This window comes from Haliaeetus leucocephalus, unplaced genomic scaffold (assembly GCF_000737465.1).
Source record: "Haliaeetus leucocephalus isolate CR32 unplaced genomic scaffold, Haliaeetus_leucocephalus-4.0 Scaffold247, whole genome shotgun sequence".
In the NCBI taxonomy this organism is placed as follows: Eukaryota; Metazoa; Chordata; class Aves; order Accipitriformes; family Accipitridae; genus Haliaeetus; species Haliaeetus leucocephalus.
In genome coordinates, this window is record NW_010972683.1 from 302,718 (window position 1) to 320,758 (window position 18,041).

The 18,041-nt window shown below is 42.0% G+C and overlaps 1 protein-coding gene across 1 annotated transcript in view; it reads right to left on the reverse strand.

Moving 5' to 3' along the window:
- LOC104832396 (lipid phosphate phosphatase-related protein type 1) overlaps positions 1–18,041 on the reverse strand; it is a 72,668-nt gene that overhangs the window by 9,992 nt on the left and 44,635 nt on the right. The window contains exons 3-4 of the mRNA XM_010568550.1: positions 13,431–13,563; positions 3,410–3,660 (exon numbers count right to left, since the gene is read on the reverse strand). Of these exons, the coding sequence (XP_010566852.1) occupies positions 3,410–3,660; positions 13,431–13,563 (384 nt within the window). The remainder of the gene's footprint in view (positions 1–3,409; positions 3,661–13,430; positions 13,564–18,041) is intronic.

Sequence of the window (18,041 nt, forward strand, 5' to 3'; positions counted from 1 at the left end):
ACCCGCGAGTTTTCTCACTTTCACTCTTCAAATTCTCTCCCTCATCCCACTGGGGGGGAGTGTGTGAGTGGCTGTGTGGTGCTTAGTTGTCAGCTGGAGTTGAACCACGACATACATGTATGCAAATATATGCATTTAGAATATTTAGAATGTATAGCTATGATGAGAAAGGTGGAGTGGAAGAAGTCTTGTCCTTTCAGCAGAAAGTGGGGAGATACGTCATAGTTTATTTTCCTTGGAAAGTTCACAATTTCATACCAATACTGGAAAGCGCGGTGTCTACAAGCTTTAGAGACAATCTTTTCCTTTACCATAGAGATTTCTATGGTAAGAGAGAAGCAGAGCCTCTGACAATGATAAGTCTTGTACATCTTGCAGTCTCCTGGATGCTCAGTGCTGCTGCTTGAAGTGCCAAGGCCTTGAATTTCATTGATTAGTCTGGCAGGTGTTAATGCAGAAAGGGAAGAAATTGTTGGTGGGGTCACAGTGACTTGGGTTGCAGAAGAGATTTGCTGTAGTGTTGTCTGCTATTCAGAATTTCCCAAATGTTGAAAGTTTCACATCCAGGTATATTGTATCACTCTAATCTAGTCAAGAAGCAACGCACCCAGGTGTAAACGACAGATGCCAGGTTGTGCTCCAGTATGATGAGGTGGAGTCTTCTAGCCACATGGAGGTAACAGAAAGCGTTACTTATGGATGCTGCTAGGGAAGAACTTGGCTGAAGAATCCCAAAACCACCACTAAACAGTCAATGTAAGTGACTAGTTGTATCTTTCAACCACAGAGACCCTGTTGTGACTGTAAAACAATTCTTGCTTTCACTTGAGAGGCAAACAGGAGGATCAGCAAGGATATCTGTCTTCTCTCTACAATAAGAGGTCCTCCAGTTGTGCTGGTGAAATACTTTAATATTCCATGTCCTGTTTGAACACTACCATCTGTTAGATGCCATTGGCTCTTCCATGACCTTTCTCAGAAAAGCATGAAATAACAGTTGTTTAAAGATGATGTAACTAGGATACCCATATGCAACATATGATTTTATCATCTGTTTTTTGGTTTTTGCCAGAAATGTTAATTAATTAAGGAGTATTTCTAGCCTATCATTTTCCTTTGGGAAAGGCAGCATATACTATGTACAGTGACTGCCATCTCTTCCTGCGATACTTCTGGGAGACTAATAAAACTTCAATAGATGCCATTTTAATTTTTGTGTGAGTATGGAAGCCAGGGCTGCCGGCTGTTTTCTCTTTCCCTTACTTTAGGCACACAAGATTCAACTCTGCCCATAGAGATCACAGATGTGATGCTTTGGGTTCTCCTCAGCTTCTTTGGCAGGTACAAAGAAAAAGTCTAGTTGATTAAGTATAAAACCCAGATTATAAACAAAAAAACCAAAACACAAGGCCAAACCAATCATAGTGGTAGTACTGTCACTAGCAGACTAATGAACAAATCAGTACAGAAACATCTGCAGAGGATACTTGAGGTTCAGTGATGGGAGGAGACTCCCAGATCTCAACAGACATTTATACGATGAAAGACAATGTCTGTGCTGATTTCCTTCTCCTGCCTCCTCATGTTCAACCTGTTTTATTTTTCTTGCTCCATGGCTCAAAACTTCAGCTTTATGCAAAATACAGTCATTACTAACCAAATGCCCTGTGTTTTATGTTCAGCAGCCCACATTATCATGCATATTAGAATCAGCAAGACGCTTCTCAAAAAATTGTGCACAGCACAATTATTAAGCAAAGCTAGACCTGAACACTGCATTTCTTGTGTAATGCTCATGTTATTCCCAGCTGACAGGCAGAGAAAAGACAAGTGACAACACCTTTAGTGCTAGAGGGTGTCTTCAGGCAGAGAAATGGGCTAAAACTGGACTGTAGGCTGAAATGCCTTAAGGGCAGGCTTTTGTCACCTTGAGGCTCAGAAATAACTCCATGCCCTGCCTTCACCTGGTATCTTCCTGTGTGGGGAGAAGTGCAGGTCCATCGCAGGTACTCTTGAAAGGCTAGGGCTCAGAAACACTAGACTACTGGGGACTTAAGGTCAGGAAGGAAAAGCATTATTCCACTTCAGTTGTAGAAATCAGCCCGTTTGTAGAAGACTTGCCTTCCTAGGAAACAAGGGAGGTTGGGCAGGGAAAGTCCATGAAAGGATGTAGCTAGCCCCCTAGCTTAGGGCAGAGCCAGGACTAAGCCTGATCTTGGAGCTTCCACCTAAGAGTTTATCATGATGAAAACAGCTGCTACAACAATGTTGAGTTTATTGGGAACTGTATTTCACATATGGTTGCTTATTGTTCAGAAGTAATACACATGAAAAGTTATGGGCTTTCCAAACACTTCCCAACAAATACTGAACAAAGGAGATACCAATTTATATCTCCGTCATTATTCACACAACATTCAGTGCAAACAGATGGATATTGAAACAGCAGCGGGTGGCCTCTTCATTTTAGAGTAATAATGTGGTGTTTTATTAATCTGCTACCAAGATCAGGGTAAAATATTCAGTAAATACCATAACAAGTTTAAGGATTTTCTCAAATCCTGATGACCTGCACACAGACTCTGCCACTCATTTCAGTCAAGCTATTGGAGGAAAGAAGGCCTAGTTAAGCCATTTTGAGATCAGAACCAGGTTAAGTCCTTGGATCTTAATGGCAAAACCCCCAAGGTTTTCCACTTTGTGAGTAAGCTTCTTGGATCAATTGAGTAAGCTTCTTGGATCAATTTTCAAACATTACAGAAACTTTAGCCAGAGAACACAAAGGAGCAGCCAATCTGATTCACTAGACTTTTAAAGACAGACAATTTCCTTCCTGACAGTATAACACGTCATCTTGTCAAGATGTCAACTGGGGTCCATTTCTCTGTGATAACAGCAAAATTCTGGCACTGACTTTCATTACAACCTTCTTTGCATGGGGAATTTAGGTCCTGAACAAGGGGAGCAAAATTCAGCCTAGTTCAGCCCTCCATTGAAATGGCACAATTTACATTTTAAATGTTCAACAACCCATGGCATGTGAACAAAAGAAATAGTAGTGATTCAGGAGCTGTTTAAGCATCAACTTCATTTTCATGTTCATGAGACAGGGGCAGAGAAAAGAGGTTGAATGCATACTCAAAGGCCTCTAAGAAAATCAGCAGCTAAGACAAGATTAGGACCTCATGCTTCCACATCATACAGTGCCACAAAAGCAATGAGCATTTGATTTGCTTACACTAGGATTGGTAAAACAGAGAAAGAAGGGGATTTTCTCCTGCAGATAAACAAGAAAGTCCTCCCCAAAGCAACCCTTTTTCTTCAAAAACCCATTGTGAGAAAAATGGCCTCTTCTATATGCACAGACAGAAACCTCTCATACAAGTTAGCAATCGTCACTGGCACTCACCGTGGCATATAAAGCTGAGTAGATGCTCAAAGCAGCATGTTTGGATGGAAAGGATCTCCTTGCCTTTTCAATCACCTCCACATCCCCAGTGCAGATGTTGCCGTTGTTTATGAACTCATGGTGGGCCCGACAGTCGTTTCCAGTGTAGTTGGGTTTACATACAGTCAGGAAGTAGGGAGCCAAGTTCCCAGTCACAACCTGGCCAGCGTTTACAAATATGTCCGTGGCAAAAAGTCCAAATGCAAACACTCCTGTGAGGAAAGGTTAAAAATAATGATTATTCAAACAGGTTTAAAAAAACCATCTTGGTACCTGAAGGAGGAGACATAATGATGAGGTAAGGGACCAAACCCTGCAGTCATTACCCAGCAAAAGCCCCTGCTGACTCCAGCAGAGTCCTGCAGCAAAGGCATGACACAGAAGACTGCATGCTTAACTCTGACAGGTGCTTAACTCAGCAACTCCAGAAGGACTGAGAAACAGGCTGAAAACGATAAGCAAGTGCCTAAATACTTTTGTGATTCAAGCTCTAAACAGAACTGTGAGCTCTAGATTTCACTGAAAACGCTGTACCTATACTATGCCTGTAAAGTTTCCACTACAAAAAAGGCTCACAGCCTGCAGTCAAGTGTCATGCACAAGTTGCTAAAAATGTTTATGTATTTTTACCACATCTGGGCCGGAAAATGGTAATAAAATGGCTCTGAACCTGAAAGAGCAGTGTAGTGCTGAGACACAATACTGCATTTATCTTAATATCCTATCTAGTGTCAAGTGTCTTTTGGACTTTGACTATTCACCATCCTGATGTTGAAAAATTAAGATCCTGATCTAGCAATATTTGGCAGGTCCTTTGAGAAACATCCTAATGCTTTGCTCTGGAAGACATTTCCACACAGTTGCTGTTCAGCTCACGTCACTGGGAGCATATACCCGCAAATAGCATAGCAGGAAGCATTCACTTGAATGCAGGAACATTTCCAGGGTTGTGGAGCATCCCTTGTTTAATACTGCAGTTGTCACATCCTCCACTGACTCCCTATGAGTGTTAGTAATACCTGCTTCAGCTGCTATGAACATATATGAGGACCTTTTACTTGCATGTACTGCCTACATATCAAAGGAACAGAACAGCAGGCTGGCAGAGATGCGAAACCCGAATGTTCCGAAAGACTGAATTGGCTCCCCTTTCCTGCTTCACATCACTAAGGCAGATTAAAGTGTCACAAAAATTTAGAACAAATAAATATTTACTTTTGGTATGGAAATGTTGAGGGTCATATATTTTTGCTTTTTCCCTCCTGCAGCTCTGTAAGCAAAAGTCATTTAAATTATAAATTAGCTGAGACTGCTATGTATTTAAGTATGACCAAGAGCTGGAGCTCCGGGGAAAACATCTTAGGAGAGCTGTGATAAAATCATAAGAGCTGGCACCACTATGGTTGTAAAAACTTCACCGCTTATCTGTACTGACTTTAAAAAAAAAAAAAGAAAAGGAAAAAAAGACAGCTATAGTCTGAGAAAAAAAAAAGTATCAGGGAGTCAGCAATATAATGCAGCAGAAAATGCTTTACATCAAATATACAAGAATCAAGGATCATTCTGCAGATATTGTCACTCACCATGCAGCTAACAGAAAGCAGAAGGGCTACAGCTGGCAGAATTAGGTCCTTCTAAACATTCGGGGCCTACCTACACACAGGACACTTGTACAGACATAAAATAAAACCCATAACTAAATATGGATTCATTGTATGAGTGTCAAGAGGGGCTTGCCAGTGCCACTTGCTCACAGAGGTGGTGTGGTGTGACTGACACAGCTGTGCTGTAACACAAATTCCCCACTGGGGTACTCCTCACCGGGGTACTGATGCGAAGAGCCCTCTCCTTGGGTAGCAGCCTGGAGCGGCCGCAGGAATGCAGAGAGTTTTGTCCTCACCACACTTCCCCAAGGCTAGGAAGGAGCGTTACCACAGTGAAGACGATTTTGGGGACTGAGTATCACTGTTCTTTATATGAGTTTATAATTAGTCATTATTAATGAACTGATGTGTAATCACAGATTTAAAAAGCCAGTGGTGGTCAAAGAAGGAAGCAGCCTTCCTCTGGTTCTAGACTGCAGGACTGGCCCCTGTCTTTTTATTGGCATGACACTCTTCCTCACATTTATCCTTCTAAGTGTCTGTGTTTAAAAGGGAAATGGAGAGAGCACTGAAACTGCTCCTTTATTTCCTTTATCCCTCTGCTAATATTTTAAATCCATGGTTTTCCACAGCTGGCAGGAACTCCTCATCTACATTAGCCAGTGCACAAGCAAGTTAGGCCACGAATCTTGTTTTATATATGGCTCTTTGGCCAAATCCTTAAATTTTTTTGGCACAGCTTGCTTTAAATGGCATCTTTTTGATGTGCTGTGCAAATCACAGGGAATGCAGTGAGGATTATTACCCAGCTCTTTACAATACTTAGAGGAAATCTAAGAGCCAGGCAGTCTGGCCCATGGTCTATATCGCATAAGTAAGTACAAGCCGAGAACCGAGGTGTTTCAGAAAAAGCTTATGGGCTTCACAAAGTTATCTCAATCTCTAGGCAGTGCACAGGTACAAAAGTGGTCCAGTGTTTTTCTCCAAAAACCCAGAAGTTTCAACACGTGCATTTTCTTAATATTTGATAGTGCTGAAAGTGCTGGCCCAGACTCAACTGCTGAGGGCTGCAGTACTCTGCAGAACAGCAGAACAAGCCATGGTTGAAACCTTTATCACGCTTTGACTGTGATGTGTATTGATTGCTGTAATTCCCCTCTTGCAGTTATGACAAACTGATTATGCTGGAAACTGATTATGAAAATCATAGCTATGTGCAGCAATGAATTTGGCTAGCAGGAATTTAACCCTTGCAGACTGATTACACATCATGTAGTCTCTGGAGACTTTAAGATAGGGTTGGCTGTAATTGATTTAAAGACTGCAACACCAGTGAGCCTGGGTAGTGGTGGAGAGTCCCTGATGGTTTTTGTACCTCAGGAAACCATCTGTTCAATGGATTTGTTCAATGACCTACAGCAGCTAAGCTAACAGACCAGAGCAAGAGAATGCAGTGACATGATTGCCAGGTTTTTAGAGGCAGACAAATCACTGCTGAAAGGCTTCATGGGAAGGGCAACTAGCCCTAGCTCTTCAGGGTCATACAGCTGAAGTCCGTGATATAATGCCACAGAGAGAGAATAGGAGAATGTGTACCTCTTCCAGACTTTGATGCTCAGGTGTAACAGGAGGTGATGTCATCCTGCTAAGGAGCAACCACTTTATCTCACTGTGCTCACTCTGGCCTAGAAGATGTGGGAGTGAACTCTAGTCCAGAACTTACCATATGCTGAGAAAAGATTTAAACAGTGCAAGCCACATGTGAAGAAGACCTATAGCCTCTACAGTTGGTTACTAGCAGAAAGGATGGATAGAGGTTAATTTCATTTACATAAAGACACTCCTTCCCCTCATCCACACGTGTCACATAGTCTGGCTGCACAAAGAAGCCTTAAAGAAGGAGCAGAAGCTATTTCTGGGAAGGCTTCCTGACTTTCTGTCACTGTCCTGGCTCTCAGCTGTGTTTCTGTGTGTCAGGAGCAGCCAGAAAGAAGAGGCTAGAAGGCAAACCAGTAAGCAGAATGTAACTGGGAGAGAGACTAATTTAGGCTAGAGATAGAGGGTAGGCTGTACTCCCTGATACTGTCTTTAGCTGCCCCAGAGTCCCAGAAAGAAGGAACTGAGGATCAGATTTGCACATATCTTTACCTCCAGTGAGAAAGACCTTAGACAAACTAAATGTGCAAATTAAAAAAAGAACAAGGAAAGTCCTGGTCAAAAATGCTGAGGACAGACAACATGAACCTTAAATCTTTCCAGCTCCATCTCACCTGAACTAACACTTGCCTTGGCAGAAGAACCTAAATCTTCAGCAGCTTCAATTTTGAATGCTTCAGGTTTAATTTCTTCACTTACATCTCCCCCTAAATTGGTGCCAAAAAGTCCTCCAAGCACGAACCCATAATTTCTGGGCTTTCACTCACATGCTACTCTAATGGTCTTTCTCCCACCGAGCTCCCTGTGTGGCTGTTCATCAGTGTTGCCACCTGTCACCTCCAGCTCTGTCTATTGCTTTTGCTAAGAGACATCTGCCCTGAAGAAGAATCCAGCTCTCCTCACTCACTGTAACCTTAGTACAACCCTATCTTCTCCCTGTAACTCGTGCTCAAGCTCTCTCTTCTTCCACCCCAAATCCATCTAGCATCAGTGACTGCAGCTGGTTATTGACTCCATGGAAACTCCATTTCAGACATTTAAAATGCCACTGATTTGAAACGAAACAACAACAACAAAACACCCAGAAAAAAAACCCACCAACAAACCCCCCCTGGGAGTTGTAGAAGAGCAGCTGAAAAAACATTGTGAAAAGAGAAGTGAGGAGCCAGTGGGTGGAAATGAGAATGAGGAGGTACAAGACTTTATCAGAGAATAATTGTGAAACCCTTAAGTAAAGTGATGAAAGAAACAATGCATTGCAGGGCTTATGAGACATCAGAAGCTGTGCTCTTCAGTAACATATCATCATGTCTTCTATCAAGTGCATTTATTTAGGCACTCCTCTCTCTTCCAGTGCCCAGGCAATTATCTGAATCTGTCACACTCAACCTAATTTGCTCAGAAAATGTTCATATTACACATGTACACTCACACTCCCCCAACCCCTTTTCCACCCCTATGTTTTTTAAAGAAGATTAGAGTTTCAATGGAGGGAGTCCCTGGAAGGACTCATGGCTCTATGGAAATGTTGATCCTCACCTCATCTCTGAAGTCTTTGCTCTAATGGCCCTGTGCATCCCATAAAGCCATATATTTATAGTCCTGTGACTCAGACTCTGCTGAACCACCCTTCATCATTATATCTTAAAGGGTGTTGTTAAAGGAGATCTCTATCATTAATCCATTTTACAACTGGAGAGGTGGGGGTTGCAGGGAAATTTATTGTCTGTTGCCATGGCATCAGGAACAGGCTCAACAGCAAGCTTCTGAGCACTCATAATCTGATTCCAGGATTGGCTTTGATCTCCCAGTGAAGACCCCACAAAGCTCACTGCTCCAGGCATCTACTGCCTTTTGTGTGTGCCTGCTTCACCTGTGAGCGTCCTGCCTGGTTACTGTGCCCTCAAGACGTAAGAAGGAAGACATGTGGTCTGAGCATGCAAGAAGAAATTCATTTTCCAGTGCAGAAGTACTCTGGAGCCTCAAGACTCCTCCCCACAGACACACAGGATTTCTTTCTTCCTCACTGCTTCACAACTATCAGTTTTCATCTAGACAAGAGCCAGCTCAGAACCTAGCATAAAAAGGAACAGTAAGGTTTGATTTGTCCCCAACAGAGTGACCTGTTTCTTATTGTGGAGGTTCTTCAGTGATAAGAAGGGAGACCTACAGTAGTTTAAGGTGCTGCAGCAGTTTAGGTTAGAGGCAGCACACACAAATACAGCTTGAGCCCTGCTGAAAGGCAGGGCTTTAACAGATTATTATTATTATTAGTTATTAACAGAACATGCATTGTTTCACAGTAAACTTCAGATCCAAGGCAGACAGAAGGATAAGGTCAGGCAAACTACGTCTTGCAGCTGCCCAGGGAATTGACACCAGAGCTCTGGGGTATATCTATCCTATTGCAACAAACTCAATGTGTGTATAAATCTTGTAAACCTTTATTTGCTGAACTAAAGCCTTAATTTGCTGAAATAAAGCCCTAATTTCATTATTTAGCTGCCCACTGTGAGGTGTCACCATGCTTTAAATTAAGCTGTCAGCAGAAGCTGATCTGCGCCATTTGTTAACTGCAAATTATGCAGGTCCAAAGTAAAAGCCACTGGTAACAAATTCATGAAGCACGTTGCACTTCTAAATATCTGAACTGGAGAGAGGCTACTTGCATGTTATCAGCGCTTTGCAGGTATACAACTTAATCACACGGATTAGAAACCTAATATAATGAAATGCAACACAATACACACTCTAGTCACCCTGCCAAACTGACTCAGGGAGGTCTGAATCCATGATCCTGGTGGTATGATAGCAGCTGTATATAAACAGACTAAATCCTTGACTGAAACCATTTACTAAATAATGTTAAAATAATTTATAACCTCTATTTGCAATACAAATGATGAAGTAGAACATGGAAGTAAATGCAAGACGGCAAGATGTTAACAAAGCACTGAACAGGAATTACCACAAGACAGGGTGAATAAAAACTCAAGAGGCTGTGCATACTCAAGTTGAGAGACAGGGAGAAGAGGCAGAAGCCGAAGAAACAACCACTCTTACCGTCTGGTTTCTCAAAGGTCCAGCACGTAAATGGCAAAATTTGGCAGCAGAAATTTGTAATAAAACTGCTGGGAGGGGTGGGGACAGGAGGGAGGAGAGGTGATGTGACTAAAGAACAGCAACACAGCACCAGTATTTTAGGCAGAATAAACTGCTCCAAAGCAATTGCAGACCACTTGCTTGACCTGAAAATCTTCAAAATAAATGTCTGTGGAAGCAGCTATAAAAGATAAAGAGGAAGATGGAGGAAATTGCAACATATATCAGAGTCTGATGTTTCGAAGCTAAGCCAGCTTTTCACTGATAAAGGAATTGATTTTCTAAATGCAGGAAACATAGTGGGTTTCACCAATCTGGGCTGCAGTACAGGACTTGACCTACACTGAAGCAAGTTGAGAGGCAGCCGTTCGCCACAAAAGCAAATGTCTACCAACATGCAGAATTCATGCCAGGGCCAGGAAGCAAGAAGAAATTTTTGTTCTGCTTCCTGTGGATGAAGAACCCGGGAGGGATTTAAGACAAAGCTCAACATTCAAGGTCCCTGCCAAACTCCTGAGAGGAGAATCTTAGAAACAGGCAGCTGCTGAGGGCTGGAGGAAAACAAGGAGAGAATAAACAGAGAGCATAATAGGCAAAATAAGAAAAATCAAGGAAAAGAAACATGGGGCTTTGCCAACATCCCAGAAGAGCTGCAGGTTTTTGGTTTTGCTTAATTCTTTGCTCCACTATCAAAGTGCAAAAGTGTGCTTCATTCTGTATACATGAAGAAAAAGCAAGAGGGAAGACGGCTCAAGTCTAGCAACCAGATCCAAAAGATCCCACGGATATAGTATGACAAGGGTGTTTATCTTTCACATCACCAAAAGACAGTCTGGACTTTCCCTTTCCTTACAAAATCTAAGTGAATGTTCAGTGAAGTATCTATAACATTCTGTTTTGTGGAAAGCACCTATAGGCTACTACTCTTAAAACCCATCTCTTCCTAGCAGCTCCAGTTACAGAGTCAGGGAGGGAGAAAAAGCCTCTTTGCCTTTCTAAAATTTAGGAACAGCAACTCTCAAAAGCTCTCCATCATGTGCCTTGCAGGGTCAGGAAAGAGTCTTCATTTTTCCTGACACATGAGCACCCAAACACATTGAAGGATTTTTCTCACCCTTCTGAGTAATACCAACTGTAATGACTTACAAGGAGTTCAATTACTACTTTTTTCAGGCACTCACTTAAGACTCTTGCTCACACACCGAGGCCAGAAGAAATCATCAGATGTGGATATTCCAGTGAATTTGTACCAAGGCTAAATTGGCAGCAAACTTCTTTGCAACAAGGCAGACTGCTAGAGTATCTTAGAAGACAACCTGCTTAAATCAGCTCTGTAACTTATGGCCCTCAAGTTTATCAAGAGAAGACGCAGGCAAGGAAATCCATGTATGAGCAACCTGCTAGTCTCTCCAGAGCCAAGCATCCAGGTAGCCTCTTTTTGGAGTAAGCAGCTGTATGGAGCTAACTTCCCTGATCATCCAGCACAGGTTACAGCTGCTCAGTCCCTGTCATGTTTTCAAAATGCAGGTGGAATGTCAATGAAAAAGGCGCAGTTATTTTTAGTTCCTTTCATAAATTATTTCAGCCACTTTTCAACAAATTCTCTTCTCTCATTTTACTGCTGAGGCAGGGAGAATGTTCCAGAACAAAACAAGCAAACAATCAGTGTAGTTTAAGATGAGATGAACAATTTAAGTAATTTCTAATAACATTTAACTTCATTTTTCTCAGGAAAACAAATATAGCTGGAAAGCAAAGATTGATTTCTCTAGCAGGGTTCATATCCTACTACTCTCTGACAGTCCATCGTCTCATCACTACCCCCTTCTCTTCCACCAGAAAAGGAAAAAAAAGCATGAATGTTTAAGAATAAAGACAACTCTAAGAAAACATATAGAGCAAGTGCTTAGCCTCCATGGTCTAAGCTCTTTTAGTGCTGACCCCGCAGGCAAGAGTATTTGATTAGGACTTTGCAACATGCCAAGTGTGCTGGAACAGTCAAACAGCCCTAAGTGGCCCAGTAGTACCCTGCTTCTCTCTTAATGGCAGTTTACTATCCATCAATATATCCTTGAGGTTATGTGAAGTTCAAGGGTATTTTACATTAACTGCATTCCCATATCTTTTGTTTTCAGCAGCAGCACACAGACCAGGCCTGAGTAATGAACCACAGGTGGTTTGTCTCCACCCTCACTGTGGCAGAAAGTAAAAAAAGTTTCACTTCCTAACTTCCATGCATAAAGCAGAAGGCACAGAGAGAGGAGAGGGAGAATGAAAACCATGGCTTTTCCTCCTTTGCAGCATATATTTACTGATGATGAAAATCTTAACACAGGGTAAGACTTTCAACTCCATGCTCTGAGCCAGTATCCCTGCCTGCAGCCAGGGCTGTGCTCCATGGAAGCAATACAACCCTTGCCACAGCCACAGCAGACATTTTTCTTCCAGATATAGCTCAAAAATTCAGCTGTGACAGGGAAGAACCAATCCAGATATTTTCAGCTTTTTTCCCCATTGCTTCTTTTAACTCAGACTCTGAATTCAGACCCAGCTCTCTGCAAGATGCAGCGTGTAAAGATGCTTTACCTCTAAAACTATACAGGGAAGGAGGTGCTGTGATGTTCTGTGGGCAAAGTCCCTCTTGGTCAGTGCTGAGCCATAGTTACCACTGGCACACGCCAGCAGTGAGACAAGCCATCCCATCCCATGCACAAACTTGGGACTTATCATGAAGAAGGAAGGAGAGAAGCTAGAGCCCCTTGCACGTGCAGTTCAGAGCTGCCCTCTTCTTACTCTGCTGCTACAAGGAAGTAGTAAAAAGTGAGCAACCAGCCTTCCTTATCTCTAAATGCCAAGGGACGCGTTTGGGTAGCCTTAAATGGCTGTGAATTGAGAAGCCTTCAGGGGACGACCAAATTCTCAGTCAGTACCACAGCGGAAATGCAAGCTGCAATGCTGTTCCTCTTCCTGCTCCAAAAGAACCATGGGACAGTCCCCTCAGTAAGGTCTTGTAGCCATTTTTTTACACTAATTAACAGTGTGAAAAAGGCATAGTGGTTTGCAAGCACCATATAAAGCAACCTCGAAATGGTTTAGTGACAGAACTTCTTCATTCATTTCTCAGCGATTAAGTCAATGAAAGCTCTAGCAAAAACCAAAATACAATAAAAATAGGAACATTATTTTGAAGTGGGCTCTGGAATTTTTTACACTGTGCCCAGCTGAACATGTGACAAAGCTATAGATGTTAAAATCAGAGCTGAAAAGAAAAATGCCAAAGAGATGGGTTGGTAAGGACCAATTTGTAAGTAAAATGGATAGCTTACACAGACTAGCAATGATGGAATTACTCATATAAGGATTTGATTGGCATAATCTTTCTTCAAGGGTCCAGAAAAAGCATTAAGCTCAACAGAATAGGATATAAACCAGCTCCAGACAGCATGATATGGCACATCTTGAACGTTACCGTGCAAATCCCGAGGGGGACTATCCCTCCAAGGTGGAAGATGCCTGCAAAGATTTCACAGCTTAATTAATTTTGGGCTGTAGATTATTAGGATGTTTCGTTCTGTTTTGGTGCAAACAGGGACTAAGCTTGCAGTGCTCAGGATGCTTACCTATAAAACGTATTATTCTTCGAAGCAGTGGGTTCAGGTAACAGCACTCTCCAGTCAAAATAGTTTTCTCTTGGATAATTAGGGTTTCTCGGGTTGACTTTATGAAATACATGGATATCTCACCAATAAAAATCTGCCAGGAAAGGGAAAAAAACGGAAGGTTAAAAATGACATGAGCAAACACTAAAACATGGGTGGCTGGTTCCAGCCCACAGAAACTACTACACAGCAGTGTGTCTTTGGGACACTGCACTTCCACATTGAGGCTGCACTTACTCACTTGAGATGAACTGACACAGACCCAGTTCCCAGCCAGAAAAGGATCTGTCATTCTCGCACTCAGTGGCAGGACACAACAAATATTAGGCCTTCTTATACTAACTCCCAGGATACAGGGGGCAAAGAGAGCTTTAATGAATACTGTGGATCACAGAAGCTCTCATTTTACTGTGATTGGCATGGAATTTGTCATGTCCTGCTATTGGCATTTAAAATTTACTGACAGTATAGGCGTCACGGATGGAAGGCTTCTAGACAACTGGGGAAGTGGAAAGTAATGCTGCAGACTTCCATCCCAACATTTTACCAGGAAGTTTCAGCAATACTGGATGCTTCCTGCAGCCTTCACACCTTCTCAAACATGTTCACCTGAGTCTGCCTGATAGGTTACAGAGCTCCTGCCAACTTTAAAAAGAAATTTAGATGAAGGACATCCCTGCAATGGAAATTGATCTGAAGTCACAAAACTTTTGGGGAGGTCAGCAAAAATTCTGGACAAATACAACATATTTGTACTAATGAAGTAAAAAGTGTCAGGGTATGGGTGCAGCACAGCCAATCACCCATACTGTTACATTGCTAGCATGGTCCCTGCCATAGCCTGGCCTGGTGACAACAGCCTCTCGGAAAACAGCTGGGACAAATCCCACAAAGAAAGCTGCATGCAGCCACTGCTATTTAGGCAGAAGGAGTTTAGCCACTTGGCCACTGATTGCACGTGCCAGCTAGTCTGAGGGCCAGAGGATGACTTCTGGCCTCTTTTATTTACTAAATGTCCTGTTTTATTTATTAAAACATCAAAAATGAAGTCTCCAGGAATCCATTCATCTTGAGGTTAGCTGTGCTTATGTATTACTTATTTTTTTGTGATCAGAACATTCATGGTTTCTATAAAAATAACTGCTTCCTATAGGAGTAGGATCAGTATTTCCTAAGCACTCAGAATTAATTTAAGTCTGTTGCACAGAGGTCCACTTGCCCCAGCTAAAGCTGGACAGAATTTGGTCACAGGCTTTAGAGGCAGCAATGGTCCACTCACAGTGGGCGCTTCTGAAAATCCCACCTACCACCTAAAGTCAGCAGACTTTAGAAGGGGAAGCTGGGAGCTTTTAGAAAGACAGAGTTTGTAATGAAAGTCTTTAGAAAAAAAAAGTCAGCCTGAAGTGGAAGAAATGAGCTTTTAAAAGGGGAGCACTCAAAAGAATTAATTTAATACATTACTATAAGACACACAAGAGGAAACCATAGTGCTAGGGTACGGTCAGAGAAATGCATAACAAGTGTGTGAGCACACACACATGCACACAGACACCCAGAGTTAGTATAGATATCAAGCAACTCATCTTAGTTCACTTTGACTGCTGGAATGGTATGTTGTTTCAAGGGCAACAATTTATCCTTATTAAGCCAGACGAGCATCCTTATTGATTATTGACATTCAAGCCAAGTATGCTCAACCTCTTTACAATTCTAACCACTGATGGTGAGAGATGTGGAGTTGTAAAATGTATGTCGATAATGGCATCTGGGGGTGGGAGCCAATGCATGGGAGCTGCACTGAAATATTGCCTTTATCCCGTTCACTCCATCTGCTCTTAACAGATTTGGCAAGCAGTTCAATAAGCTCAGCTCACTAACTGTGGGGCTGGGAATTAAGAAAAAGACCATCTGCACTAAAGCAGTTTAAAAGTGACACTCTGTTTCAAACCATTTATTATCTGAATTATGATAATGGTCAGAAGTTTGAATTAATGCTTTGGCTCTCTGTCTGCATGGGGCTGTATGTACACATTGAGAGACAATTCACACCCTGAGGAAGACATGGGTTAGTGGACTTTAAAAAAACCCAAATTTTTCAAATAAAAGAGACTTAGGTATAAAACATATTAATAGTCCTCCTTTAACAATACATCCATTTTTAAAGTTTCTTTGCATCAGAATTTAACTGAATATTTTCCCATCTTTATTTCTATAAATTTTAGCTGCCTGGCATACTCCTAGCAACTCCCATGTGGATAGATTAGTTCCACATAGATTTAGGAGTAAATTTTGCCAGGCTATAAATCTGTTCAGTGCTGTTCCACTGATTTAAACAGAGTTGTTCCAGATTTCCTATGGCATAACAGATCAAAATGTGTTTAAGTGAACAGTGCCTTTGGTTTAATACAGAGTTTAGGTGTATAGTAATAATGCTGTATTTGTGAGGTGATATAAGATGATTCAACGTAACTGGACCATTCTTGTGGTGCCATCTCTGGCACTGAATTTAATTGCCTGAATGTGAGAATATTGCTTCCCTGTATTTTTGATGTGGGCTCTAGAAAGTGAGCCTTGCTGCTCTCCAAAAATTCAATGGGGGCCTGGGTACCTATTTCTGATAGCTAATCTAGCTGCGCAAAATTTAATGTAGTCTGAATAGCTCCTCAAAGAACTGATTTGTCTTCTTTCACCAGGCATTTTTGAAGTCAGGTAATTCTGTTGATTCTCATGATTTAAAATGTGATGATTCTGCACAAGCACGGTCAGCCAAGTTGTCCAGCTGGCCTCCCAAAATCAATCACTGACACTGTTAAGTACCTTAGCTTCTGCCAGAACAGAATCAGCACCCCAGGAATTGGTACAATTCAGTTCTAAATCTGAAACCTAAATATAGATACAAAGATAGGGGTGGAAAAAGAAAACAGCAAGCCAACTATTTTTTTTGTTTCCATTTGGGGAAACAATACAAGGTTAATGAACTGCTGTATCATACTGGCTTAATTAGATAGTAGAAATGGCAAGAAAACTGCCTTGGAGGTTTGGGACTGAAAGCACAGGTGATCTGCAGTCTAAGGTGATGTAGGCAAGAGGGAAGCAAAGGTAGTGCCACTGGATGTGATTTTGTTCTTGGTTTCCTGAATGCAACAGCAGCTCAACTACACTGAGGTTATGTTGCTTGGACACTCTTGCTCACATTCCTTTTCATATTCCTATCAGGTAAAAATACTACGATGATGTCCCAAAGCCCCAGTATGAATGAGAAATACGTACCCAGCGGTCATTTTTCCTCTGTTGATTTCAACCTGTCCATTGAGAAAACTTCAATCTGCCCTGCCTTCCTATTACTGGCAGTGTCACCAAATACTTGCTCCTCAACATTCAGCTCTCAAAAACCTCTGTGGCACATGCTTTACTTATTTCTGGGCTCCTCCTGAGCAAAGAAACGGATAAAATGATCTGTCCCATTTTCCTCTTCAACAGCCTTTTGTCCATAATAGATTTGGAAATGATGGTCCTTCAACTTGTGAACTGATGTTTTCAGACAGTGAAGTATCATATCTTCCCCTTTCAAGTTCTCAGCACAACACGTGCACCCAGTACTACCTGCACTCCTGTACAGATTACCAACAGTTTGTTTATTTAATTATCAATTTAATCAACAAAACAATGTAACTATTGCTTTTGAGGGACATGGAATCTTTACCTTTTCTTTTGATTTTTTTTTCCTGTAACACTTTCTGATAAGCTCACAGTCTCCTTGTCAAATTATTCTTTGCACAACTGCATTCTAAAAATGGACTAGGGTAAACATCAAGAAGAGCTGTTTCTGTAACGATAAACTAAGATAAACTACCCAGGAATGAATCTGGGTTACAACCAAGAGGAGGTTGCAGCAGAGTGGCATCCTGGAGCAGCACTCCTGCAGGAACGGTACAGTGGGCTGAGGGTGGCAGGCAGCCATGAAGAGTTATATTCAAATTAGAAAAGTAATTATTGATGATGCTGACAGCCAAGGATGGGCCGAGCTTTGACTTTTGCTCTTTTATTAGTTTCTTTTATTCAGGACATTAGCCTTGTACCTTAATTCAAATTCTCTAGCAAAGCTGAGGACTGCACCCCTGCTTCACTCCCCTGCCACAGCTTGGCTTACCTCTCCTCCAGTAGCCAAAATCTTCCTCCTTGGTCATGTTTCTCCAAACTCCTGTGCAGGCAGAGTGCCACAATCCGGTTCCTCCTATGCATAAACTGGCTTGACACCAGTCACATTGCCACAGCCTTGCCCCCATTTTTCTCAACCTCCCTTTGAAAAACTCACTACAGATTGACTGCAACTTACTCAAACTGCTCACCCCTCTTCTCCAACAGGATCTGGCCTGACTGCCTCCATGCATCGCTGCTGGCAGAGGCTGCATCTCAACAGCCCTCCTGACTCTCATTCACTCACTCACTCAGGGGCAACATGTGGGAAAACACTATTTTTCTATTTTTTCACACTTTCAGTGAACACTGAGGTTGTGTGAAAGTTGCCACAGGCAGTTTTCATTTCAGCTGCAATTCCACACAGGTAAAGAA